Consider the following 26,971-nt stretch of genomic DNA (forward strand, 5'->3'; position numbering starts at 1 on the left):
TTGGTTTGTCAAGTGTTTTTATCAAACAGACAAAAACGGTTTTAGTACAGGGATTCATCTATCCTTAGGGTACACCTATGAAGCAGAGAGGTGTACCCTCATTGTATAAGTGGCTAAACGGAGTCACTGAGGAGCACAGAATTGTTGCTAAACACTGAAAAATTACAAGGACATGACCCTAACAGAATCAAACTCATCATTTGGCGTGTTCCTCTGCTTTAGCCCCAAATTGGTGCTTTAATCTTCAAGTTCCATTTCCTTGATCAGATAGAATATAAAACTTCATAACCTAGCCTAATTGTCTTTTTATTTTGTTGGACTTTATTTTTTAGAGTAACTACTAAAATTAGGTTCACAGCAAAATTGAGCAGAAAGTACAAAGTTCCCAGTATATCTGCTTCCTCTACCCACCCACAACCTCCCCAACGGTGGACATCCTGTTCCACAGCCGTACATTTGTTAAAATTAATGAACCCACACTGGCACGTCATTATCACCCAAAGTTCATAGTTTACATTAGGGTTTACTCTTAATTTTATACATTCTATGGGTTTGGACAAATGTATAATGACATGTATCCACCATTATAGTATCATACATAATAGTTTCGCTGCCCTGAAAAGCTGATGTTTTTACAGTCTTCATATCTAATAGTCTTCTCAGAGCTTATAAACATTCCTCCCACAAAGGAATTACACAAAAATGCATAAGGAAACTTTGAGGAAGCAGTGTTAATTATTTTCATTTTTAAGGTAATAGAAGATAAATATCCATTTTGTAATCTCTCCTATTGGGAAAGTTTTATATACATACATATAAATTTGTGACTGAACTATAACATCAAAAAAATTTATAAATAAAGGTAACTCTATCATCCAAATATCCTAAAAATCTTATATTCTTTTTTCTATATCTATTCAAATCTTGTTTGCATACATGCACGTTTTTCTCACAGTCTGCAATCTTATTTACCAATGAATGTTATGTATATTGTTACTTTAAAATGTTTTGTGTGATTCTTGAACTATTGGTGATTTAAATTTATGGGGGCTTCATGTCATTTTATCATATGTACTAATCATCATTCATTTAGTCATTTCCAATTATTGAATCATTATGCTCTTTCAGTTTGGATTTTTTACTTTATTTTAAACCATTACATGCTATATAGCAAGGATCATCCTTATGCTAATAGCTTTCTTCTGACCATTCGGCTACTTAAGATAAATTCTCAGAAGTATAATTAATGGATCATTGAGTATGAACATTTTATTGCTACTAACATTATGTGTGTGTATATATACATATAAAACATATATATGTTATATATATTATATATTAGTCCATCAAAATAAAAAGAAAAGGGTAGGTTATGAAGTTTTATAGTCTATCTGATCAAGGAAAAGGAAACTGAAGATTAAAGCATCAATTTAGGGCTAAAAATATTATATATAAATATATGCTATATAACGGTATACATTTTTAATGGCATGTTTCTCAGTTTATAAATTTTATATCTAGCCTTTAGATCTTTGTTATATTTTAATCTCTTATCAATATCATCTAGCTTCTTTACTGGTAACTCTTTCCTCCTCCTTTTCCTAATTAAAACCAGATCCCCACAGCATTTCTTGCACTCTAATTCCTCAAGTTCTGGAGGTGGGATCAGTGTTTTCTTTGCTCTCCACTGCTCTTTCCAAATAGTACTCCAAGCCCATAATTGAAAAAAAGAACCCTGTCCCATAAGGGGGAAAAAATCACTTAGCTATCACAGCACTTCCAGATGGAGTTGTTTTTATACCATCTCTACTATCATATTTTTTTTTGCCATATTTGCATATGATCATTACTACTATTTAATTTTATTCTTAAATTATTGTAATTTTTTACATATATATATATTTCTTTAAAATATACTGAATATCTCTGAAGTCCATGCCATCCAAATGTTAGTTATATTTTAATAAACATCAATCAAATACATAAGTATTATATTTTTGTAAACTTTGTCCCGAATCTGGGAAGCTGGCAGTATAAGTCGCATTACTTTTTGAATATACCAGAAACTCTCTATAAAAACAAAGAAGATAAATAGAGTAACGAAACTAAAACTACATAGACCATATCTACAAGAACACTAAATAATAACACATCCCTCTTAATTAGTGGGGAAAAATCCACTGAACCACTGTGTTATCAGCAACTGTGCAGAAAGAAACAGAGGAAGGTCAACTGGGCTTGTGATGGATCTTAGAACTAGAGAACCCACACCACCTCCCTCTGTCTAGTAACAGGTAATCACTGGAAAGATAGGTAGATTAATCCAAGGATACAAGAATAGTAGCTGAAATGGAGAAGAGAGTTTGCAGACACCAAATCACCAGTGTCTTCAAGAAAAATAAGAAAAAGGTTGTCAGTGCTGGAGCAGAAAGGACTTCTCAGGACACATGCCACGGGGAGAAAAAACTGCTGGACATAGAATCCAATAAAACAGGACAGGTCCAATAAGAGAAATCAAAGAGGCAATTTAGGTAAACGTGAGGGATAGAAGCAAAGGAAATATACTCAGAAAGTACAATGGTAAAAAACTCATCTTTAAAATAACAGAAGAGGTGACTTTAGGGATACTGAACACTCTAGAAAAGCTAGCCTGGCTCACTCTTCTGTGATAAGAATGCATTTAACCTAAACATGAGTAACAGAAAGGGAATGAGATAGAATAACCTATAAAGATACCAGAAGCAAAAAGAGAGCAGAGAACAAAATAACGTTCCTACAACAACGAGAGCATATTATCAAGACATGACAACAAAGTAAATAAAAACTATAGCCAAATTATTCAAAATGAGCTAAAAGAAATAAAATGATGTAAATTGTGCACAATTTTGGAAAGTTCCCAATGAGTCCCATGGAAGAAAAAAGCTGACAAAGCATAGGTAACGAAATTCAAGAAAGGGTTAGAAATAATAATTTTTTAAAAAATCACTCCAGAAATTAAGACAAAATTAGAACAAAACCAGAAACATAGAAAAACAAAAGCTAATTCATTAAAGTTCATTTTCAAAATAGAATGAGGGAGATTTTGAAATAAATAAAGCAATATGTAATTATAAAAAAAGAAAAAACTAATAAAAGAGATTCAAAGGAAATGATATGCAAAGAAGATAAAAATATATGTACAATAGAAAACGTTAAAGAAAAAAGATGAAAGCAATGGAACAGAACAAATATTAAAAACTATAATTCAAGAAAAATATAATAAAATTTAAAATGACTAGAAAATGCACATTAAATGATTATACTGCAAAATTGGAAAATAGGCCCAGAATGGACAACTTTAAGTATGTTTGTATAAAAGTATCGAGCAAAGTCAAACATGGGGAAAGAAAATCTGATTGTTATTAGCTTTTTGATAGCAGTCCTATGCCAGAAAACAGTAGAGTAACATAGTTAATCTACTCAGGAAAGAAAATGTGAGCCAAAGATTTTATATTCAGCAAAATTAAATTTTTAAAATAAAGACTACAGAAAAATGTTAGAGTTATGCAAGAACTCAGAGAATATTGCTGCTATGAGCATTTCCTGAGGATTCTCCAACAGAATACATTTCAGACTGGAGATGCATTTACATAAAAGTTAGTAAATGTTGATTATGTATTTATCTTTAGCACTAAGAACATGTAATTGTTATAACAAAGGGAATAGTAATGAATATATGTTTTTAAATAAAGATACGCTATAAATATCAAAATGTGGGGTGTAGGAATGAAGGACTTCTGGTTATGGGGGCATAAGAAGGTCAGTAAAAACAGACAAGTACAAAACTGGGGAAATGTGTTTAAAACAACAACAACAATTTTAGGACCTTGGAAATTGACTAAAGGTAGTCATTAAATTGCAAAGCATTTCTTACTGAAAAATCACTAGAGCTTTAGTAAAAACAGCAGGAGACTTCAATCTTTTTGCCTCGGCTCCATCCATTCCCTTCTCCAACTTGGTCATTAAGAAATGTAGTTTCAGCCACATGGAGCTGGTTGCAAAAACCACCAGCTTTTTTTCCACAATGGGCAGACTTAAATTAGGTCTAGGGGTAGAAACCTTTCACCTTTTCCCGTAACAGGGGCAAACTTGGTAGGTGCCAAAAACCTGAAGCTTGGTTAGTTGGAGTTTGTATTCCCATTTGAGTGAGTGGCTGCCATGATTCGAATGCTTCTCCCCTCTGAAATTTGGTTGCCATTGTGGCAGTATTAGAAGGTGAAACCTTTGGGAGGTGATAGGGCAGAGCTCTCATGAGTGGCATTAATGTCATTATAAAAGGGCGAGTTGATTCACCTTTGTTTCTTGCCCTTCTGCCTTCCACCATGTGAGGATGTGGCATTTCTCCCCTCCAGAGGATTTAGCAAGTGGGACCTCACCAGATGTCAATGGCTTGATCTTGGACATTCTCAACCTCCAGAACTGTGAGTAAATAAACGTCTATCCTTTCTAAAGTATCAGTCTGTGGTATTCTGTTAGAGCAGCACAAAACAAAGACAGTGGTAGGCCAGAAGGACCTTTAGCATGGAGATCCTGGAAACTAGAGTCATGGAATGGCTAAGATAAGGGCTTCATAGATTGTACCCTCACTAGAAAACTGCACACTGAGTGGGGGAGACCCGAAAGAGCGTAGCAAAATGTAAAAGCCCAGGAAGTCTGAATAACTAGCTGTAACTTTGAATGCACTCCCTGATGGACGCATAAATCTATGTAAAAAGAGTGGAAGCCTAATTGGTTTAAGGTGTTTGAGCATAACTTTTGCCAAAATCATTGCTGGACCAATAAAGAGGCTTTGCCAATGCAGGGGCAACTTCTTGTGAGCCAAATTTAAAAATTACTATTAGTATAAAAATCTGAGCAGAGAGATCAATGGCCTTGCACTGCAAAGAAGACATTCAATTTAAGCACAGAGAAGTTACTAAAATGAAACAAAATGAACCTAAATAAGACAGAATATAGAGTTGCAACATATATATATATATATATATATATATATATATATATTCTATGCTCTGTCTATAAATATATATATATATTTTTTTTAAATGTCCAGTTTTCAACAAAAACTTATGAGACATGGAGGAAGCAGGAATGTGTGACCCATAATCAGGAAAAAAGTAATTGCAGCTGAATCTGGGTGAACCCGGGTGTTGAATTTAAGAGACTTCAAAGAAGCTATTATTAGTCTACTCAAAGTATTAAAGCAAAATATGACAATGACTCAATAAATAGGAAATGTTAACGGAGAAATGGAAAACTATAAAATGAAGCAAATTTATATTTTAGAGTTGAAATATCAATAACAAAAATAAAAAATTTACTAGATGTTCTCAATAGCAAATTTGAGATGAATGAATAAAAAATTAGTGTATTTGAACATTGTTCAATATAAATTATCTAATATTAAGGGAGAAAAAGGATTGAAGGAAATGAAAACAGCTTCAGAGCCATATAGGACAGTATCAAGTATGCTAACATACATGAAACAGGAGTAATAGAAAAAGAAGTGAAAGAGTAGGGGGATGGATCAAATATTTGAAGAAAGAATGGCCAAAAACCTCACATATTTGATTATTTAAAAGCTTTCTTAAAATTAATCTACATATCCAAGAACTTTAACAAAACTCGAATAGGACAAACTCAAAGAGACACCCATGTAGATACATCATAATCAAACTTCTGAAAGCCAAAAAGAAAGAGTAAATTATAAAAGTAGAATTGAAAGGAGCAAAAACCAACCAACCAACCAAACAAAAACAAAAGCTCACCCCATTCAGCAGACTAATAATATAACTAGTGGCTCATTTTAATCAGAAATAATGGAAGTCAAAATAGATATTCAAAATGCGAAAAGAAAGAGAAACAATCCACTCTGAAATCTATATCCAGTGAAATTATCCTTTAAAATTAAAAATGAAAAAATCGGAAAGAATTCATTGCAAGTAGATTTGTCTTACATGAAATACTAAAGTTCTTCAGGCTGAAAAGAAATGACAACAAACAGTAACTCCAAATCATGGGATAAAATAAAGAGCACAGCAAATGGTGAATACATGAGTAAATATGAAAAATTATATGTGTAGTCTTCATATGTGAGTAAATAAAAACCATACATATATTTATTTTTCTTTTCTCTTAATTTCATTAAAGAACATGAAATTCTTTAAATCAGGGGTCCTTAGCCCCTGGGCCATGGACTGGTACTGGTCTGTGGCCTGTTAATGAACCAGGCCACACAGCAGGGGGTGTGTGAGTAAGCAAAGCTTCATCCATATTTACAGCTACTCCCTGTCACTCACATTACCACCTGAGATCTGTGTCCTATCAAATCAGTGGCCGCATTAGGTTTTCACAGGAATGTGAACTCTATTGTGAATTGCACATGTGAGGGGTCTGGGTTGTGTGCTCCTTATAAGAATCTAGTGCCTGATGATCTGTTGCTGTTTACCATCACCCCCAGACGGGACCATCTAGTTGCAGGAAGACAAGCTCGGGTCTCCCACTGATTCTACATTATGGTGAGTTGTATAATTATTTAATTATATATTACAATGTAACAATAATAGAAATAAAGTGCACAATAAATGTAATACGCTTGAATCATCCCCAAACCATCCCCCTCCACCTCAGTCTGTGGAAGTTGTCTTCCATGCTGGTCCCTAGCGTCAAGAAGTTGGGTACTGCTGCTTTAAATCCTTAATTTAACACTGAACTGTTGAGTTTAATACATATATTATTATATATGTGCACTTTATAGTTTGATATAGATGCAGTATATTTAAAATAATAATACAAAGTGGTTTAGAGGAGATATGGTGGAGCAAGTTGCAAAAAAAGAAAATAAGAGAAAAATAGACATGAGAATAGACACACAAATGCTTCTGACTTTGGAGTTAACCAACAAAGATTTAAAAGAACTCTTTTTCACATACTCAAGAAAACAGAGAAGAAAGGGAGGAAGTAGATCAAAAGGTGGACAAATTTATCAAAAATTAAAAATCTATCAAATGTGATCAATAACTTACAAATACAATATCAGAAATTAAGAACTAATTTGATGGGGTAAAAACTTATTGGACATCATAGAGATAGAGTTCATGATTGGAAGACAGGTCAATACCTAACTCAATCACAGAAGGGGAAAAGAAGTAGAAAATATAGAAGAAGGCATTAGAGATATATAAAAATGTGGATTTAGGTGTTTTTATTTTGCTCCAGAAAACTAACATTACAAATTTAAATGCTCATAAAAGAAAGAATGCAAGTATCAGAAATCATGAGTGAATTCTTATATAATTTGGAAATGAAGAAACTTTTCTTGACCAAAACTTAAAATCAGGACCAATAAAGGAAAAGAGTAATAGATTTTATTTCATAAAAATAAGAAATATGCTGCATTGCAAACAATATGAGAAAGTAAGAATAAGTGACAAACTGGGAAAATATTTGCAACTTATATGACACAGGACTAATAGGTTTTATATATGGGACATTTTCAGTAGAATAAGAATAATAACCATAATGAATTGAAATTCACCAGTATGTTTAAGTTCATATGAATTCATGATACTTAACATAAAATACTTATGGGTCACTTTTTAAAAATACTAGTGAACCAACTCATTTGAAAACTCATGATTAAAGGGAAAGAATCAAGTATCTAGTCTGCTTTTCTGATACAAACTATATATCAAATAATAAGTTGATGACAGGAAGTTTTTCTTTATAGAAATACTTAAGCTAATAAATTAAGGAATGATAGAATATCACTAGTTGGCAAATCATAATGATTTAATGAATGCAGGGAATGCTCATCAGTGGCTCTTAACATCATGTAACAGAATTATGTGCTCTGATGTAACTATACATCATCTATCATGTAGTCTTGCCAAAAAACAAAAAGAAAACCTTAATGTGATCAAGTCTCTATCAAGAATGTAAGATAACTTAGAGTCTACAAGGCTAACTATAAGGTGAAAACATAGAGATACTATGGGACTATAAGAGCAAAATCCAGGCTGGACAAATCATCAAATTTATTCAACAAATATATGGCAAAGGAAAAATAACAAATGTAATATAGCTTTCAGATTAAAAGAGAATTTCCAAATAATCAAAATTTATCTAGTTTATCTGCATCCTAATTAAAAAAAACCCAAAATATAACATTATAAGGCTGATGGGATATTGAATAATATTAAATACTATTTTTTTTTTTTTTTTTAGTTTTGGTGATGGATTATGTCTTTTCTTTAAAACAACATCTTTATCTTTTAAAGATTCATACTAAAATAAACAAGATGTCTTGCATTTTCTCCAAAGTAATCTTGGAAGGCAGCAGTTGATAAGTGTTTAAATAAAAGAGATTGGCAATGAGTTGATAATCGCTGAAGTTGTATGTTCAGTATGTGGGAGCTTATTCTATATACTTTTCATAATTATTCTATGTGATTTTTGTATATTGTTTAGAGTTTTCCACAATTAAAGCTTTCAACATTGTTTCATGAATCACCTAAAACCGTCTCCAGTATTGTCAATTATGCATAACACATTCTAAGAAAAACCAAACAATCCCTTTCTTCCTTGATCCACTGCTGTTATTCTCTAACTCAGAGGACATGAAACTTGGCCTGTGGGCCAAATCTGGCTTGTTGCCTGTTTCTGTAAATAAAGTTGAATTAGAACATAGTCAGGCCCATTCGTTTACATATTCTCTGTTTTTTATGCTACAGTGGCAGAGTGGAGTGGTTATGACAGAGACTTTATGGACCACAAAGCCTAAAATATTTAATATCTGGACTATTTCAGTCTGTTTTGCGATGCTGCAAAAGAATATCTGAGATTAGATAACTTATTTAAAAACATATTTATTTATTTATCTCAGTTCTTGAGGCTGGAAAGTCCAAGATCAAAACATTGGCAGGTTTGGTGTCTGGTTAGAGGCGAGCGTTCTCTTTCAAGATGGCACTTTGAATGCTGCATCCTCGGAGGGAGGAATGCTGCTCCCCACATGGCAAAAGAGCAGAAGAGCCACAGAGAGACAAGAGGGGGCTAAACACACATTTTTATATTGCCACAAATCTTATCCAGAAGAGTGGAGCCCTTATGGCCTAATCACCTCTTAAAGGGTCCTGGGTCTAATATCCAGAGTCTACAAAGTAACTTAAACAAATTTATAAGAAAAGAAACAACTCCATTAAAAAGTGGCCACAGGACATGAATCAACACTTCTCAGAAGAAGACATGTATGCAACCAACAAACATGAAAAAAAGCTTAACATTACTGATCATTAGAGAAATGCAAATCGAAACCACAACGAGATACCATCTCACACCACTCAGAATGGCTGTTATTAAAAAGTCAAGAAAGAACAGATGCTGGTGAGGTTGCTGAGAAAAAGGAATGCTTTTACACTGCTGGTGGGAGTGTAAATTAGTTCAACCATTGTGGAAGACAGTATGGCCATTCTTCAAAGACCTAGAGGCAGAAATACCATTTGACCCAGCAATCCCATTTCTGGGTATATACCCAAAGGAATATAAATCATTCTGTTATAAATCATTCTGACCCATGATGGGGAACAACACACACTGGGGCCTGTCGGAAGATGTGGTGGGGTGAAGGAGAGCATCAGGAAGAAGAGCTAATGGATGGTGGGCTTAATACTTAGGTGATGGGATGATCTGTGCAGCAAACCACCATGGCACACATTTACCTATGTAACAAACCTGCACATCCTGCTCAGGTACCCCTGAACTTAAAATAAAATTTGAAAAAAAAGAAGGTCTCATCTCTTAATACTGTTACAATGACAATTAAATTTCAAAATGATATTGGAGGGGACAAATATTCAAAGCACAGCATGACCCTTCAGAGAAAAAGTTTGTCAACTTCTGCTCTGATGTCCCAATCACACTCCGTTATCTTTGAAACTGTTATTATGTAGATTGCAATCTTTTGCAGCTCCAAACCTGACATAACCTAGGTGCTTTCAGTGACCATGCAGATGACTTCTCCAATATCTGGACTCTCAGTTCTTCCCGCTGTCATCTTCATTAATTGTCTCCACTTAATTTTAGCCATCTACTCTCACAATCACATCTTGGATCTTGTTATCATGTAAAATTGCTCTATCTATAAAATCACAAATTCAAACCTACAAACATCTATTCTTCCAGCTTGTGCAACTAGTCCCATTTCAACTGTTCTCCAACCTCATTAGCTCTTTTAATGAGTTAATCACTCTACTTCTTTCCAAACTGTCAGCTTTATTTTTTCTTTATGTCTCTTATTATCAAGCTAAAGTTCTATAGTGCATTATGTCAATAATATTTTTGCTTATACCCCAAATCCTTTGCCCTTTTTTATCTTTTGGCAACAATCTAAAAGGGAATCCAAATGTGGCACTATATATTTTTAATGCCAGACTCAAGCAGCCAGTCACTGCTGGAGAAGGCCTGATGCAAATTGTTTTCACTACCATTTCATACCATACCCAAATGGATGTTCAACACAGACCAAAAATCCAAATGTGTTTAGTTAGTGAATTCATTTCGCTTCTATCCATAGCAGCTCTTTCAAACCTTTCTCAATCTTCTTTTCTGAAGCTTCCTTCCTCTCTCTAGCTGAAGATGGTTTTGTTTCTATTTTAAAGAAATAGAGACAGCACCTCCCTCATTATATGCACTCATCTTATTTTCCCTCCCTCCTGTTACAATAAAAAAAGAAAACCTTTTTTTATTGTTTTTTTTTTTTTTGTATTTTTTACTGTATTTTTTTTTTCAATATCAGGGTAGTCCTACTTGTGAGTATCATTGTCCCCATTTTCTTAGAAACCTTCATTTATTATTTTATCTTCCATACTGTGTATTTAACTACTCTTTTTAAACTAGATCCTGCCCATTAACTTTGAAGCACAGTCAAGTGTCTTTTATTAATTGAAACCGCCACCACCATCTCTACTGCAATATCAACAGAATCCCGCATTTGAACACCTCTACTCTTCCTGTTACTACTGGCAGATTTCTTGAAAGTCATATCAATGTGCTGTCCCCATTTCCTTGCCTCCCACTCATTCCTCTTCTCCCTCCAGCCTGACTTCCATTCCATAATGCCACTAAACAGTTCCTGTTAGGTGATAAAAAAGTTCATGTTTTAATATACAATCGAATAACTATTTTATCTTCTTAGAAACTTTATGATTGATGGCTATTCCTTTAACGTAATATGTTTCTAGGTTTTTGTGACCCAATTCACTCCTGATTTTACTTGTGCCTCTTTAATTGCTCTTCATTACCCTCTGAAGACTCATCTTTCTCCATCCGTCACCATGGACTCTGCTGAAGTGCCACATGACTTTTCTTGCTTGATTTTCTCTTCCTAGATGATTTCTTTCACTCCCAGAACTTTAGTTAGCACTTACACTCAGATGACTCAGCAGTCTGTATCTTCAGCTTAAACTTCTCTCCTAGATCAGAAATTGTATATCCAGATATTTACCTAATATCTTCTGTATATCACAACTTCATGCCTAACTCAACATGTAGAAAATGAAATGCAAAATAGTTTCTGCATAATCTGATCATATTCCAGTGTTCCCTAATACAATGTTCCCCTATTTTTTCTGTGTCACATATTAGAAATTAAAGCATCATCCTTGACACTGCTTTTTATTCCTCCCTTCACATAGGCAATCCACCACTGATCCTGTGGGGAGAATCTCCTACACAAGTTTCTAATCTAAACATTCCTCTCTTTCTAGTTCATTGCCACTGTACTTAATGGTACCAGCATCTCTCATGCAGCTTTCTGCTGTTGTCTTCTAACTGATCCACACTGTCCTCTCTGCCTTCTTCAATTCATTCTCCACACTTGAGCCACAAAGGTGCATTTTTGAAATGCAAAACAAAAAAAAATCAAACAAAACAACCACCTTTCAATTAGTTCCCACAGCTCTTAGGATGAAGACAAAACTCCTTAATTGGACTAATCAATCTTTCTAAACTTATCTTCAACTGTCTCACCTGTAATCCCTCTGCTCGAGCCATAATACCTTTTAAAATCTCCCCTGCCTACCCAGTTGCTGTAACTTCCTTTCACCATAGAGCCTTTGCATGTCCTGTTCTTTGTAAAGCTCTGTGTTCACTTGGTTAACTCCAGTTGAAGCAGCACTTCCAAAGGAAAGGAAAGGAGAGGGGAGGGGAGAGGAAGAGAGGGTAGAGGAGTGGAGAGGGAAATGAAAGGAAGGGGGAAAGGAAAGGACAAAGAAAAGGAAAGAGGAAAGAAAGTTTTTTCTGATTTTCCTATTATACCCTCTCATACACTGTCTACTTCCTCACTTCTGGAGCACTTCTCACTGTTGCAATTTGGTATTTGTTTGCTTGATGAATGTCAACTTCTTCCTATTGAATGTTGTGATTCATGAAGGCACAGTTATGCATATATGCCTACCCTGTGCCTGGTGCCCAGCACTGTAAGCACTCAAAAACACTTGTTGGATAAAGACTAAATACAGGAATTTAAGAAGAGCCAGCATTCAGGCTCAATACAAACTAGACAGGATAATAACATGCTTTAGACCAAGCTTATCAACATTATACAATCAAAATTTTATTGCTACTATTACTACAACTTCCAGGACCATGACTTCTTCAACCACTCTCACTGCTACTACTGCTTCCAATAACATTAAGGTCCCACCAAGGCATTCACTGTGAACTAGTAAATTAAAGCCATGTTATACTCTTATAACTGATCTTAATAGCTACAAATTTTAAAATGCACCAAAATCTTACAGTCTGAAGCATTATGGGATCCAGTAGCATTCAAATGAATGAAATCTAGATTATGACAATCCAAGGCTTAACTCAGAGAACTGCATTTCTTGGAGTGACTCAAAAGCTCCTAACCTAGGAGGAAACCCTGTCAAGTGAAAGTGGAAAAGAGGCAAACCCCACACTTCTTATTATATTTCCACTCTTGTCCACAGCCTCAGAGCACTGAGACACACACAGAGACAAAATATTGTGAAAAGAGAACAGAATCCTTTCACATCTAGGCCCTTGGGGAACATGGGAACAGGATTTAGACACACACTGTATTGTGAGCAGACATGAAAGAATGATTCAAACGGCAACGGAAAAGAAACAGGAAGAGATGATCAACCCAAACACCTCAAGTCCCTCAGCATTTTCAAATTAGGTTCTTATGCACCACTTCAATTTGCATTTGTTTATGTACTACATAAGTGTTTGCACTTCAGGTGTGTTTTGCTTACCCAACTAGCTTGTAAACTTAAAGATTGCACAGGGGCCTAAGAGGAAAACTGTATAAGTAAGAGGAGAAGAAGCAAGAGAAGATTGAAAGAGTAAAGGGTAAAAAGGAAATATGCTATTGGTTGTGAACTTGACAGAGCTCTCAGATGGCAATTGCCTCCTTTTAGTCAGCTGCCTACTCTGTAGCTCCACACCAGGCTAACATTTTTGGTCACTCTGTGGTGAAGGATTTGTTTCCCCCTTCTGTTTTGCTCTTTTCTATTTTACTCCCTTTGTACCCAGAAACACAATACCAGAACCATCCATTGCTTTTCATCTGATTCAGATGACAGCAGCAAAGTTACGGTCAGAAGACTGGAAATTTTCCAACCACAAAAAGTATAGATATGGTGTCTGCCTCTCCAGTGATCTGCAGTTTTTAGTAGCTACAAGCTTACCTCCTTTGGTTCTCTTTATTCTAAGAAATTCATTTTCTTTAAAGGCAACACCATTCTCCTTTCTGGATAATATACTATCTGTTCTCCATTGCTGTCTTCATTTTGTGGCATCACATATTCTATTTCCTATAAAAGTTACATCAATCCATGTTGCCAAGTCTCAATGAAGGAAACACTAAGTCCTCAGTGAGGCAAGAGTATTGTTCACTGGTTCAGGCAGAATGTACCAAAAAATCTATGTATGAAGCCAAGGTCAACGTGTACTTGTGCTAATATTACATGGCAAATGTCTTACTGGGTTCCAAATGAGGTCAATATATAAAGAGAAGAAGCAGGGCTCATATGTAATCAGAACTGAGAAACAGAATTTGCTCAATATAATTAATACTACTCTTAATTGAAAACTACCATTTGCCAAACTCTTATCCTTTAGCAGGAACTATACATTTAAGTGCATTACACAGATTATCTCATTTAATCATCAAGCTAGTGATACCTATAAAGAAAGTACTATAATTATCCATATTTGTTATGTAAAAAACTTGAAACAACTTGGGAATGATGAAATGTATAGTAAGTGATAGAGCCAATGTTCAAATACAGGCTACCTGAATCAAAGTATGTGTAGCTAAACAGTGTTCTACGTAGGTCTTCCATTTCTCTTTACTTCAATCCCACTCCACTCCATCCTTAATTGAACGAAGTGTGTGTGTAGTGTGCTTTCTGGAAAACAGCAAGGGAATTGGGCATTGTAAGATAGTAGTTGATAGGACCTTGGCCTATAGGTGGACTGTTCCAGCATATTTTTAGAGCAAGTAAATTATAAGACATGGAGAGGAGGTAATAAATCCATATCTGTTGCTTGTTCTGGGCAGCTCTATGTCCCCTTTAATATGATCTTCACGAGTTATTTTTTTTTGTTGTTATATTACCAGGTCACTTTGCCCTGAGACAGAACTAGTCCACTGCCAGTGCATTTTGCATTTGTTGGCTTTCACTTTCATTGTTTTCCATTAGCAGAAATGAAAATCATTTACTTTAGGGCCAGGTAATTTAGAGCAGGCATTATTATAATCATTTTCCAAATAGGCTCAGAGAATTTACATGATAGGCCCCAAGTCAAATTTATGTCTATTCAGAAAGGAGCTAGAACTTAAATCTAGGATTCCTGCTTCTAAATGCAGGCCTCCAGAGTATGTTGGTGTGAATGCTGCATGGCGAGCAGCCTCCTTTGCCCCTTTACCTGCCCTAGACTAAATGTTGTATACCCAGAACCACTTTCATAAATTCACCCACAAATCTTCCCTCACAGTGAATAGCACCACCATTCAGGTGTGCATGCCAGATACCCAGTTGTCACCTGCAACTTCTTTCTCTCCTTCACTCATACTGCCCTTATCTTATATTCACTCTATGATCATATCTGTTTTATGCCCAATGCACAAAATGTGCCACTTTCCTTCTGTATCTACCTGAACTACCACTCTCTCTTTTCTGGGCTACTGAGATGGTCTCCTGAGTTGTCTCTACCTGCTTGTTCTTGTCCATCTTCACCTCATTTTCACGGGAAAGTCAGTATGATTTTTTTTTTAACAACACAAATACAATCAGCCTATAAATGTCATGCCATCCTTTTGTTGGAAATGCTTTTATGTCTTCTCATGGTTTTGAGATCAAAATAGAAACCTTTTAAAAGGGAATCTGACCAGGTCCAACATGATCTGGTCCTTACCTGCCTTATCCTTTAATCGCAGTACTGCTGTCCCGTTGGCATTTTCCCATTCCTTCAAACACTCCACAGAGCTTCATGCAAGCTCTTTTCTCTCTCTGGGATTATTCACAATTCCACTCTGCCTCAGCCCCACCCCCTAAATTGTGTTAATGTCTATTCATTCTTTAGACTTAAGCTATGGTGTTAATTTCTCAAGGACAATTTCAATGGCCTCTGTGATGTGCTCCTTCACAAGACTGTTACAGTCTTTATTATTGACGCTTATCACTGCTGCAAGGTTACACTTATTTGCTTAAATGCTGTGGTCACTTCCTGTCTCCCTTATCAGACAGTGGCTCTTTCTGCTCAGCCTTTGTATGCTGAGCACCATGCCTAACCCTGCTTTTCTTACAAGGTACATTTGTTGAATGAGAAGGGAGCTGAGTGAAAGCATGTGCTTCCATCCGTCTTCCAGTTATGCTTACCGTGTGTCTGAATGAGAAGGTTGTAGATTTTAGTCTGCATGCCCTCTGGATACAGAGTAAGCATACACTCGTACCTTCCACTGACGGAAGAAGACATATTCCTTAAGTGCAGAGTCCATTTTGACCCATTCTCAGGAGTTTGTGTGAAGGTCACCAGTGACTCACAGGGACTCCCATAGGCACAGTGGAAGCCGTATTGGGGATGATAAAGAGCAATCAGGTCTGCCTTATCGGTGACCTTGGACCATTGCATCTGCACCAAGAAGCCTTTCGCCTGTGTTTGGCAGGTCAGGTTGACATCAGAGCCAAGTGTAGCATAAATGTTTTCTTCTGTGTTGAATGGTTTTCCCCAAACTCCTGAAAAGGAAGAACGTGAGCTTTGAGTTTAAATAATTCACATAGAATGACTCTTAATTAAAAACCCTAGTCACTTCAGTAAGGTGAGGGGAGAAACTGAGGAAATTTTTCCCTGACTGCTTTAGGAGTAGAGTAGAGCTTGTGTCTGACTCAGATAGAGACGCATGAGACAATATAAATGAGGAGGCATTTACATAGACAAGCTAGAGGAAATTACTGACTTCTAAATATTTATCTATGTGTTGGTCTGACCAAAATATAATTGAAGGTTTCTAACTACCTGTGAATAAAATCAAGCCTATTTGAAAATTGAAGCATACTAGCAAACTTAGTATGACAATTCTTCTTACGTTTAATATAATTGGCTTTTTGGGTTATAAAACAACAGCTGAATATAATACACACGTGATGCTTTCTGAAACTGCAAAAATAAATGATATGTGTATAGGAATTTATTTGAAAAATACATGTTTACAAGGGCCTTTCATATGTTATCTTGTTTAATCCCCCCCACATGCCGTAAGTGATGTTGTTAACCCTTTTTTATCAAGGAAGAAACTGGGGCACAGAGAGATGAAACGGGGTATGCTCACAGTCACACCTCCAGGCCTGGTGCAGTGGCTCACATCCCTAATCCCAGCACTTTGGGAGGCCGAGGCGGACAGAGCACGAGGTCAAGAGAACCAGACCATCCTGGCCAACATGGCGAAACCCCATCTCTACTAAAAATACAAAAATTAGCTGGGCGTGGTGGCGCATGCCTGTAGCCCCAGCTACTTGGGAGGCTGAGGCAGGAGAATCGCTTGAACCTGGGAGGCAGAGGTTGCAGTGAGCCAAGATCATGCCACTGCACTCCAGCCTGGCAACTGAGCGAGACTCCATCTCAAAAAACAAAAAACAAAACAAAACAAAAAAAGTCACACCTCCAGTAAAAGAATGAATTCAGTTACCGAGAGTTTGTGTCTTTCTATAACCCTCATAACTGTCGCAGTAAAACTCCAGCCAAGGAAGACAAAGAGACCTTTGGAGACCAAAAAGAACTTTATTTAATTTGGGCATCCAGGCCCACAGCAGACTCACGCCCAAAATGGCTGCTGACTCTGACAGAGAAAGCAGGCTTGTTTATATGTCATTTGAGGTGGGAAAACAAGGCAGGATACAGGTTTCAGGCAAAGACAGTAAATTATTTAACTCGTGACAATTCTGAGCAAACTTACGATTTAGCTATCTTGACCAGTCAACCTTAAAGCTGGACAGAGGTGGGGTGAGGTAAAACAGGAGTTACAGAAACATAGAGGGGGGTCTGGAGGCAGGCAATAAGCTTGGAAGGTTGAGGTAAGCTCGCAGCTGCAACTTGTTAGCAATGCTGGGAGGGGCTACTTAAATTTCTTAGCCTACGTATAACTTCTAAGTAACCTATACTTAATGTTAACTATTACCTATGTTATGTTTATTATTTTAAACTTTATTATTACTTATTTTATTTTATTTTCCTTCCACATAACCCCCAAACTGCCTCCCAAATTCAGTTGATTAGAGTAAGAAATTTCACTTTCAATATATAAGGATTGAAAGGACCTCATCTAACCTTAGGTAGAGGCTCCACTTAGTATCACCTCTAATTGATGGTCTGAAATACTAGACATAAGTAGAGTCTCTTTCCCATTAGCAGTCTGACCAAGTGATACAGGACACTTAAAATGTGGTAAGCATTGAGACTGTGACATGCCTTCAATAGTGTTGCCCTCAGTTTTAGAATTAACATGGAATCCTGCTACAGAAATGATATATATTATTGTGACAAGTACCACTGAAGCTCACAAAAGGAAAAGATAAAAAGACGACAAGCAACTGAGAAGAAACAAGGCTCTTAAAAGTAAAAAGTACTTGACAAATGGGAATTATCATACTTCTGTGGATGCAAAAGTTTGGTAGGCAGAGGTTAGTACAGTTTAATGTAACTTCTTGTGAGCTGTCCTTTGCCTGAAAACATGGCTCTGATCCTATCTACAGCATTATATTCCAAATCTCCTTTGATTTAGAGATTCTCCTTAATATTTTCATAGCTATATCTGAAAAGCACAGTTAATTCTTCAGACACTCAGGCTTACGATAATACTCTCATACTGTGGAATACAGAACTAATCTTCCTTCTATTTTTAAATAGGCCCATTAGGCTCTTGTTCCTACTGTCATAAGGATTCCACTTTGTCTCCCAGGTTCCTACCTACACATACCTCATTAAAATTCAACGTGCATTCAACTCCCAAAGACCTTAGTATTTGGAGGAGAAATACTTGTTATATCCAAAAGAAAAAGAGTACTTGAGAGAGAAAAAAGTGAAGCAAGGATCTCTGAGCGTTGACGGCTTTGTGATTTTTAATTTTTCCGCAGTTGTTTTGACTACCATTTGGAGAGCATTTCATTTCCAAGAAACACAATTTCCCAATTACTCCAGAGATCCTGTTAGAAAGGAAATGGGTGAAAATGCCTCAGAGCAGTGGCACAAACGACCCATTCGCTTCTTATTTTTAGTGTGCATTAATAATCATTTCTAGATTCTAGCATCTCTCCTATACCTGCCACTGAAATACGTAACTGAAACCCGTAGTAATGATTTGTCCTTTGGTGATCAATTTCAGCAGCAGTCACAAGGCATTTTAAATGAACAGAGGCCCCATCCACCCCTAAAGTGGCCCATCCGACAAGAAGGGACAACTGGAAGTCTTACCCTTGACGAAATGTATCTGGATGATGTAATAGACAGCACAGTATTTCCATTTTTTCTCCATTGTCTTCTGAATACCTTACACCAGCATTTCCGTAATGATCACTTGATGATCAAAACAAGTCAATTGATGTTTTCAAGCAAACCCCAGCCACCCACTTCGTGCTAAAACAACCCAAATCTACCGCACACGCCTGGGTCTGTTTATCACTTGGCAAGCCCCCAGGAAATGAAACGTAGACAGGAAAGTAATGTGGTTCAGGACTGAGTATAACCTTCAATAGAACAAGGTTGAAATTGTTCTCTGAAATCTGTATATCACCTTCTTTAAAAGACTTTTCAGTATCCAAAGAGTCTCTTATTCAGGATCTCTGTGTCAGTCAAGCAGCGTCTAAAATCTAAACAAAGGATATCACGCAGAGCAGTTGGCAATGTGCTTTTTATACATTTCTTTTCAAGAGCACAAAGTCATTTAACAAATGTGAGCTTGGTGTCTTTCATAATAGTTTTTCTGTTCAATCTTAAGATATGTTTTCTTTCCAGAATTGCCCTGGGGTGAAAGAACAAAGAATTAACACGTTTAATTTTAATAAAATCTGAAAAGTAACAGGGAATAGTGTCAGCTATCAAACCAACTGTTATTGTCTCTCCTCTTGCAGGGAAATGCACATTTCCTGGGAGTGGAGGAGCGAGGGCTACTTTTCTACCCTTCGTCTGGGAAGGTTGGAAGTCAGATAGGGAGGTCTCCCACCGGGTTGGCTGGAGGCCATTTTTGCTCACCACGGAAGAGCTTATCCGTGCCTAAGCCAAAGCAAGGCAGTAATAATCAGAATCCAAAGGCAGAGAATTCCCCCCTCAGTGAGCTATTAGGCTTATAACATCTGCCTAGTTACTTCTATTTACAGAGAACCGCAAACAAGTTTCAGGAAAGTGACCCCTTGGTAAAAATGTCTGGTTATTCGTAGAAGAACATGATGACTATTCCCTGTTATGATTCTCTGATTGATTTAATTGTATTAGTTTTTCAGCCTGAGATAAAATAGGCTGTCATCACCCTCCAACATTAAGAAAACAAGCATTAGGCTGAAGACTACCGTAAGTTTGATGGACAAAGAATAACTACAAATAAACATGTGTGTCTTCATACATACCGTATGCATGATTAAAATATACTGTGACCCTAATCTCATTACTAGGATATAGGTACCACCTAGGAAGACCAAAGACAAATGAAAAGGCCAATTGCAATCCTGAGATGGGAATTCTTTTCAGGTGAGGTGCAGATAATTTTGGTCAGGTTGTTATCATCTATACACCAATCTCTCCATGCAAGGACTTGTGGGGAATATGGACGATGCTAAGACACAAGGAAATGCTTTTGCCATTCAGGAGATTAAATTTAAATGGGAGAAGAGAGATTGTCATGTAAATAAATAACAGCTACTGTCTTCCTGGATTTCCATACCACCCCCTATACCACCACCACAAATACTTGCCATGGTAATTGCCATACTTATTCAGTATTCCTCAGCTAATGATTTCTTGCAGAATTTAGAAGAGATAGTTACTTCTTGCCTAGTCCAGTGCTCCCCAAACCTTTATTATCGCCCCTTCCCAACTTCCCATGAGTTTCAGGTCACTGGGGATATTGGGTCAGGTGGTGCTGACAGTGATTTTCCAGGGAAGGCTGGGGAACTCAAAGTCCTTGATAGAGGGGCAGGAAGAGACATAACTGCTCTGGGTAGCTACATCTTTTCCCATTGCCCCTGGAAATTCTGGTAAATCAAAATTATGAAGCATAGCAGCAGAAACAGTCCTGGAGATGCACTACGAAGATCCTGATTTGCACGTTGGCATCCCTATTAAATCGGGACACATTACAAGCCCAGAGAAGGGATTCTATGATCTCGTTCCATTTTTCATATTAAGAGGAATTTACCTAATAGAAACCAATGCAAATCTACATTTATCGAATTCTCTAAGAACAATACCCTCTTTGGGGTATTTAGACTTCTCCTATCTATTATTGTATTAAAGTGAAGTAATTGTTCCAAAAAAGTCTGTAAACTCAGAAACATGGAAATGGTTGTTTATTTTCCAGTGCTACAGACTTACTTTCAGCAGAATTCTTGCCTCTCATTGGGGCTGGGCTACCTGAGCCATGCATTTAGTGGCTATATGACAAATCTGTCCTCTGGGTATTGTTCAGGGCTTAGTTCATGATTCTTATATATAGAAAATTCTATGGCCTGAAGCCATCAGATTTAGCTAATTTTGCTTTGGGACCCAACCAGGTTCTGAGAGCATAACAATTTCAGATGCGTGGCCACAGAATATTAACTGAATGCTTTCACATCGGGTGTCCTGTAGCTGCAAGACCCAGGCGACAGCCCCTCCATGGCTCTTTGCATGCAGCAGGTGGCAGCAACACTCCGCCGACTGGCACGGCTATCCCAGGTGATGGGAATTGCCCCCACCGCCTTTCAATCCTGGTAATATTTTCTAAAGGCTCTTTCAGCATGGGGATAGACAGGCATTCTCTATACTTAAAAATAACTCTTCTATGGAAGTCATGTCAATCTCTTCTATTATCCTCCCTACTCACCATATCCCAATTGCACAGGGTTTCTTCTGCCTTATAGTCTGCTGCACATAAGGAGAAAACAGAAGCAAGTCAGTTTCACACACAAAAAGAAATCGTGATCTTCTTGAACTGCAGAGGCAAATTCAATTATTTACAAAGAGAAGCAGGAACACACATTATTTCTGCTAAAGGCAAGCCATGATTGTGTGTTTTGGACAAACTTTTTAAATGCTCTAGCTAAACATACTCAATGAGAAAAGGACATTTTCAGAAACAGGAAGTTGAGCAAAAGGTAAACTTACTTTTGTGGTTTTCATAATGGTTAACTCAAATATTACTTACTTATCGTTAAACACTTACTAAAAAGAAAAATGGGGAGTGTTATACTTTTGCATGTTTTCCAAAATGCTTAGAAAACATGATGGTTAAAGTTTCACTTAATTAAAAAATACTTACTGTGTGGCACTTCTTAAGGGATTCCTGAAGAGGCACAGTTTTAGTTTAAAATACCAAAGATAAAATATAACCCTCAGTCTTGAGGCAGTTACCATTTAGCTGGGAGGAAGCATCCATGTTCACTAAAAAAGTCAAGTAGCATAAAGTACATTCCAACCGAGTTGGTAGGACAGGACTTTAGCAAAGGGGGAGTTATCTTAGGGGTTGAGTGGGCCAAGAGCATCTGAAGTGTGGAATCTAAACTTGGCTTTATAGGAGTCAGACTGGTAGAAACCGCAAGGTAAGTGATTCCAGGCAGAAGAAACAGGAAGAGCCAGCACTTGATAGTGTTGAAGTTCAAGGCCATTTATTCAGTGGGCTATTCTGGTTTAGCAGAGGCTGTATTAGGGGACTTGGGGCAGCCAAAGCTGTCCAAGAGCTTTGAATTCTAGGCTAAAGGGTGTGGGTTTTCTTCTCATGTCAGAGAGACTCCCTAAAGAGATTTCAGCATATGAGTCATATATTTAAAGTAACATTTTAAAAGGATAAATTGGGTGGGCATGTGTGAAATGAATGGAAGAAAGGAGAGCAGAGAAACAGAAGACCTGTTAGGAGTTTATGTTTCTTTAGGCACTTTAGGATGAGAATGGGCTGACTGGCATGGCAAAGCATGATGAAAGCAAGGTCATTACCAACAAAGAGGCTGTAAGGTGAGATGTAGGATTGGGCATGGAATCAAAATCTCCTATAAAGTTTCATGCCTCAAAATTAGGAAAAAGGGAAAACTAAAGGAGTTGGATTCCCACTGGAAGAACCACCCTAATCGAGGAGCAGTTATTAAATGATCAATAGATTTTTGATGGATGTGAAAGATAACCTATTATGGCACAGCTGGCAGTCCTGCTTGCATCAGAGTACAGTTCTTCTGGGTTTCCTCAGCTTTCCTGAGTTTAATGAGTTAGCATGTAATGAAAAAGAGTTTCATGAGACTTTCAGCATAGCAATCTGTTTTATCACCACTATTTTCACCATGCTCAATTCCATCCATGAAAGACTAATTTTAGTTTAATACATTTTTTCAGTTACAACATCAGTATCTGCTCATTACATGAAACCATTTTAAGTGGATGAGAAAGAAAATTTAAATGGATAAGAAAGAATTCTAACTGCCCAAAGACTACCAAGACCTATATGTTGTATTTTTGTCTAGATTTCTTCATAAACACACATATATATAAAGAAAATAAATTTTTACCACATGTATGTTAAAAATTCATTTTATAGATGTACAAAAAATAATTTTAGGTAAGATATATATATGTAAATTTCACCTAACATTTTATTTTGAGAAATAAAATTATATAATTCAATTGGATAATTACAGTAAATAATCTTTGAGTATTTATTTTGAGTAGCAAACTGAAACAAGGAGAGAGAGAGACAGAGAGAAACAGAGGCAGAGATATTTTAATATTGCCAAAGCCCTGGCAACTTAATAACTCAGTAATCATAATGTTGACTTTTTCAGAAATACATTGAAGAAACCATTCATATTTCCAAGGTTAAGTTAGCATAGCCAGAATTAGAAGAAATAATTTTAAGTTCTACATTCGACTTGGGTGGAAAACATTAAAATTTATTAAAATGTCTCTTCATAGTCAATGAAGAAAGAAAGAACACCTTGAAAAACTGAGAAGAGTTGCAATTGATTTTATAGCTTAAAAATAGATAGTGTGGAGCAAAATCACGTACTGTGGCTCTTTGATAGACTGCGACAATAATATTCTTAATCACATTGTAGTTTTACAACTATAGTTCACATAGAAATTGTCGTGTTTCTGTACTTAGTGGAAACGATAGGCTAGGTAAGGTCAGCCAAGGACTGAATTACCCCCTCTGTCCCCTGTTATTTCCCCCAATAATTTCCTTTTAAATGGAGTCCTGCATTTGAGGACAAGAGTGAAAGAAATAGGGCATGCACAAGTGCAAGAGGGGGAGGGAGACAGAGTGAGAAAGAGAGAGAGAGAAAGAGAAAGCACACTTTTGTATTTGTTGCTTTTAGTAATGGTATAGCTCAATACAACCTCAATAAAATAATATTATCAGGGAATAGGAGATTGTGATTAATAGCATTTCCTGGCAATTGAGAGCCAAACCAAATTCTTTTCTTGGAAGAGGTGGGGTTGTAATGGGGAGGAGAAGTAATTAGGATAGAAATTAGTCCTTGTTGGTGAACATCTTTTAAAAATGCATTGTTTCACATTTCTGGCTCAATGAAAACCTTATCATGAATATAATTTTATTTCAAGATTGAAGATCTTACAGAGACCAGGGACGTTGTTCTGAACCACAGTCTCCAGAAAGTAACTGTAACAAACAAGAAGATAGTTGTGCATAAAAATATGCTCCTTCCTTCAGAAAAGAAGTCTAACTTTGTAAAGATTTGACTGTTTTGTGAAAGTGTTCAAAGCAGACGCATGAGCATGCTTGCACACATAGATTTTCTATTTCCTACCAAAACCTATAGAATGTTGGAGTTAGAAGAAACTGTATTGGTCATTTGGCATAGACTGAGCCCTTTATTTTACAGATGAAGAAAATGACACCCGAAGAGGTAAAATGTCCTGCCGAAGATCAAAGGGTCTCTTATAAAAAATCTTGTACTAGTTACAATGAGTCTTTTACACTATTAACCAATACATTGAGCTTCATAACGTATTCAATAATAAAACCAATTATTCCTCAATTTAAAATGCAAATTGTCTCTAATATTTTGACAAATAAGAAGCAATCCAAAAAGCATACTTTTTTTTTCATTCCCATGACATTCCTCTTGACAAAACTACACCTGTATGTCACAGAGGAAAAAATAAAGATTTATAGATACTCAACTATACACACACACACGCACACAAAATAGATTTTTATCTCAATTATATATATATATTTGAGAAGTTTTTGTTGTGTATTTGTTTGTTCTCTTGCTTGTTTTTAAATTTAATTTCCTGGAGAAATTCTGACTGACTCTGGGTGAAACCAAGCATGCTATTTTTTAATTAAAGGTATTGAATTAGCTTCATTCCGGTGTTATATAACTCAGCATCAATTTTACTTTATTTTCACTGGTCTTTAGTCATTTATTATTCCCTTTGGTTTTGCTCAGGGAAGATACTATAGGTCTCATATTTACATCTCCAAACTCTCTTTCTCTTTTGAGGCTCTCGTCTATCTCCAATATACATGACTGTGACTTAATGGGGAAGCTTCTCTAATTACCCAGCACCTAGTGAGGAAGGCCACATTTACAGGGGTGCTAGAGGAGGATGGAGACAAATAAACTGTAGAAAATACTCTGTGTGGAGGTTTCTTTTAAGCAAGCTGAAGATCCTCAAAGCTCATTTTTTCTAAAAGTATGCCTTATTGCTTCAGAGAAAGTTAGAATCTACTTGGCATTAAGAGTATTTTATCAGTTTCACACTTTAGCCATGTAGAGCCATAGAACCTCAGGAGAATCAACTCCCTTATTTTATAAATCAGGATACTGGTGCCCAATGGTGGGAAATGCGGTCTGAAGTCATAGTTATGTATATTTAAAATATTGAAGTGTTTGGCTTTATCTTGACCTTTTTTTCATAAAGAAATGAACATTAATCAGATCATGAGTGTTACTACTTACATGATGGTGAGCAAAAGTCCACAGAATGAGGTAGAAATTTGGGTGTTGGCAGTTAACTAGGCTCACTCTCCTGCAGAGTGATTCACAGCACACATAATTCAGATGTATCACTTGGTAAAATAAAATATCAAAGAACAATGTGTCAGGGACCCTCGCTGTAAATGTCCAAGTTGCCCTTTTCTTATGTCTCTAGGGCATACGCATGCTTTCTTATGTCTCTAGGGCATACGCATGCTAATGGCCCTAAAGGCCCCATGAGCCCCTGGCTACTTCTCTCTCCTTCACCCCATGCTCCTCCACTTATCACAACCCTCCTACTCTTTCCTTTCTGTCCCTCAAGCTCTCTGTGCCTATCCAACCCCAGGGCCTTTGCATTTGCTCTGCTTGGAATACTCTTCCATAGGCTACATACATGAATGTTTTCTCTCGTTCTGTGGTTGTTCAAATGTCCTCACCACAAAGAGGCCTTTCCTGAATGTCATGGCTATCTAAAGGAGCCCTGCCATGGGTCTCTGTCACAGCAGCAGCTGTATTCTTTCCACAGGGCTTATTCGCATGAGACGTTAAGTTGCTTACTATTATTATTATTATTATTTTGGTATATTGGCACTTTCCACTAGACTGTAAGCCTGGGAAGGACAGGAGCTTTATGTATTAGTCACTTCTTGACTCACCAAACATTCTCGCAACGCACCATTAAAGATGGGAAAAGATCAAAGTGGTTTTCCTACTCCCTTGCACAGTCAGTCAGCACTTCACTTCTGACACCAGCTGTCTGGGGGTTTTCCTCCACACACCAAGCAGTTTTTCAGTTTTCTAGCCGACACCAACTGGATGTCCTATAATTTTATTCAGACGCATATCTACCTAGATATAGTGTCAGTCTCACAGATTGAGGACTTAGTCCCAAAAGACTGTCCCTCACTGCAGATGTCAGTTACAAGTCCCAGCTTGTGACCTGTGCTCTTGATGACTGGCTTTAATTCAGGGTTTCCATGATCCCCTTCTCAGGTTCATCTAATTTGCTAGGGTGACTCACAGAACTCAGTGAAACAGTTCACTTATGTTTACCCATGTAAATAATGTTATAAAGGATGCAGATGAGCAGCCAGATGGAAAAGATGCATAAGGCAAGGTATGTGGAAGGGTGCGGGGCTTCTGCGCCCTCTCCAGGTGCTCTGCTCTCCCAGCACCTTCACCTGTTCGGCAATATGGAAGCTCCCCAAGCCCAGTCCTTTTGGTTTTAA

The 26,971-nt window shown here is 36.9% G+C and overlaps 1 protein-coding gene across 2 annotated transcripts in view; it reads right to left on the reverse strand.

Annotated features, from left to right (window-relative positions):
- Positions 1–19,358, reverse strand: part of CD96 (CD96 molecule) — a 108,875-nt gene extending 89,517 nt beyond the window's left edge. For both annotated transcript variants that reach the window (XR_001442807.3, XM_001102509.5), the window contains exons 1-2: positions 19,033–19,358; positions 15,945–16,301 (exon numbers count right to left, since the gene is read on the reverse strand). Coding sequence is in view for 1 of the 2 variants with exons in the window: in XM_001102509.5 (XP_001102509.4) it covers positions 15,945–16,301; positions 19,033–19,093 (418 nt within the window). In the remaining variant the exon portion in view is untranslated. The remainder of the gene's footprint in view (positions 1–15,944; positions 16,302–19,032) is intronic.
- Between the last annotated feature and the right edge of the window lie 7,613 nt (positions 19,359–26,971).

Source organism: Macaca mulatta, chromosome 2 (genome assembly GCF_049350105.2).
Source record: "Macaca mulatta isolate MMU2019108-1 chromosome 2, T2T-MMU8v2.0, whole genome shotgun sequence".
Lineage (NCBI taxonomy): Eukaryota > Metazoa > Chordata > Mammalia > Primates > Cercopithecidae > Macaca > Macaca mulatta.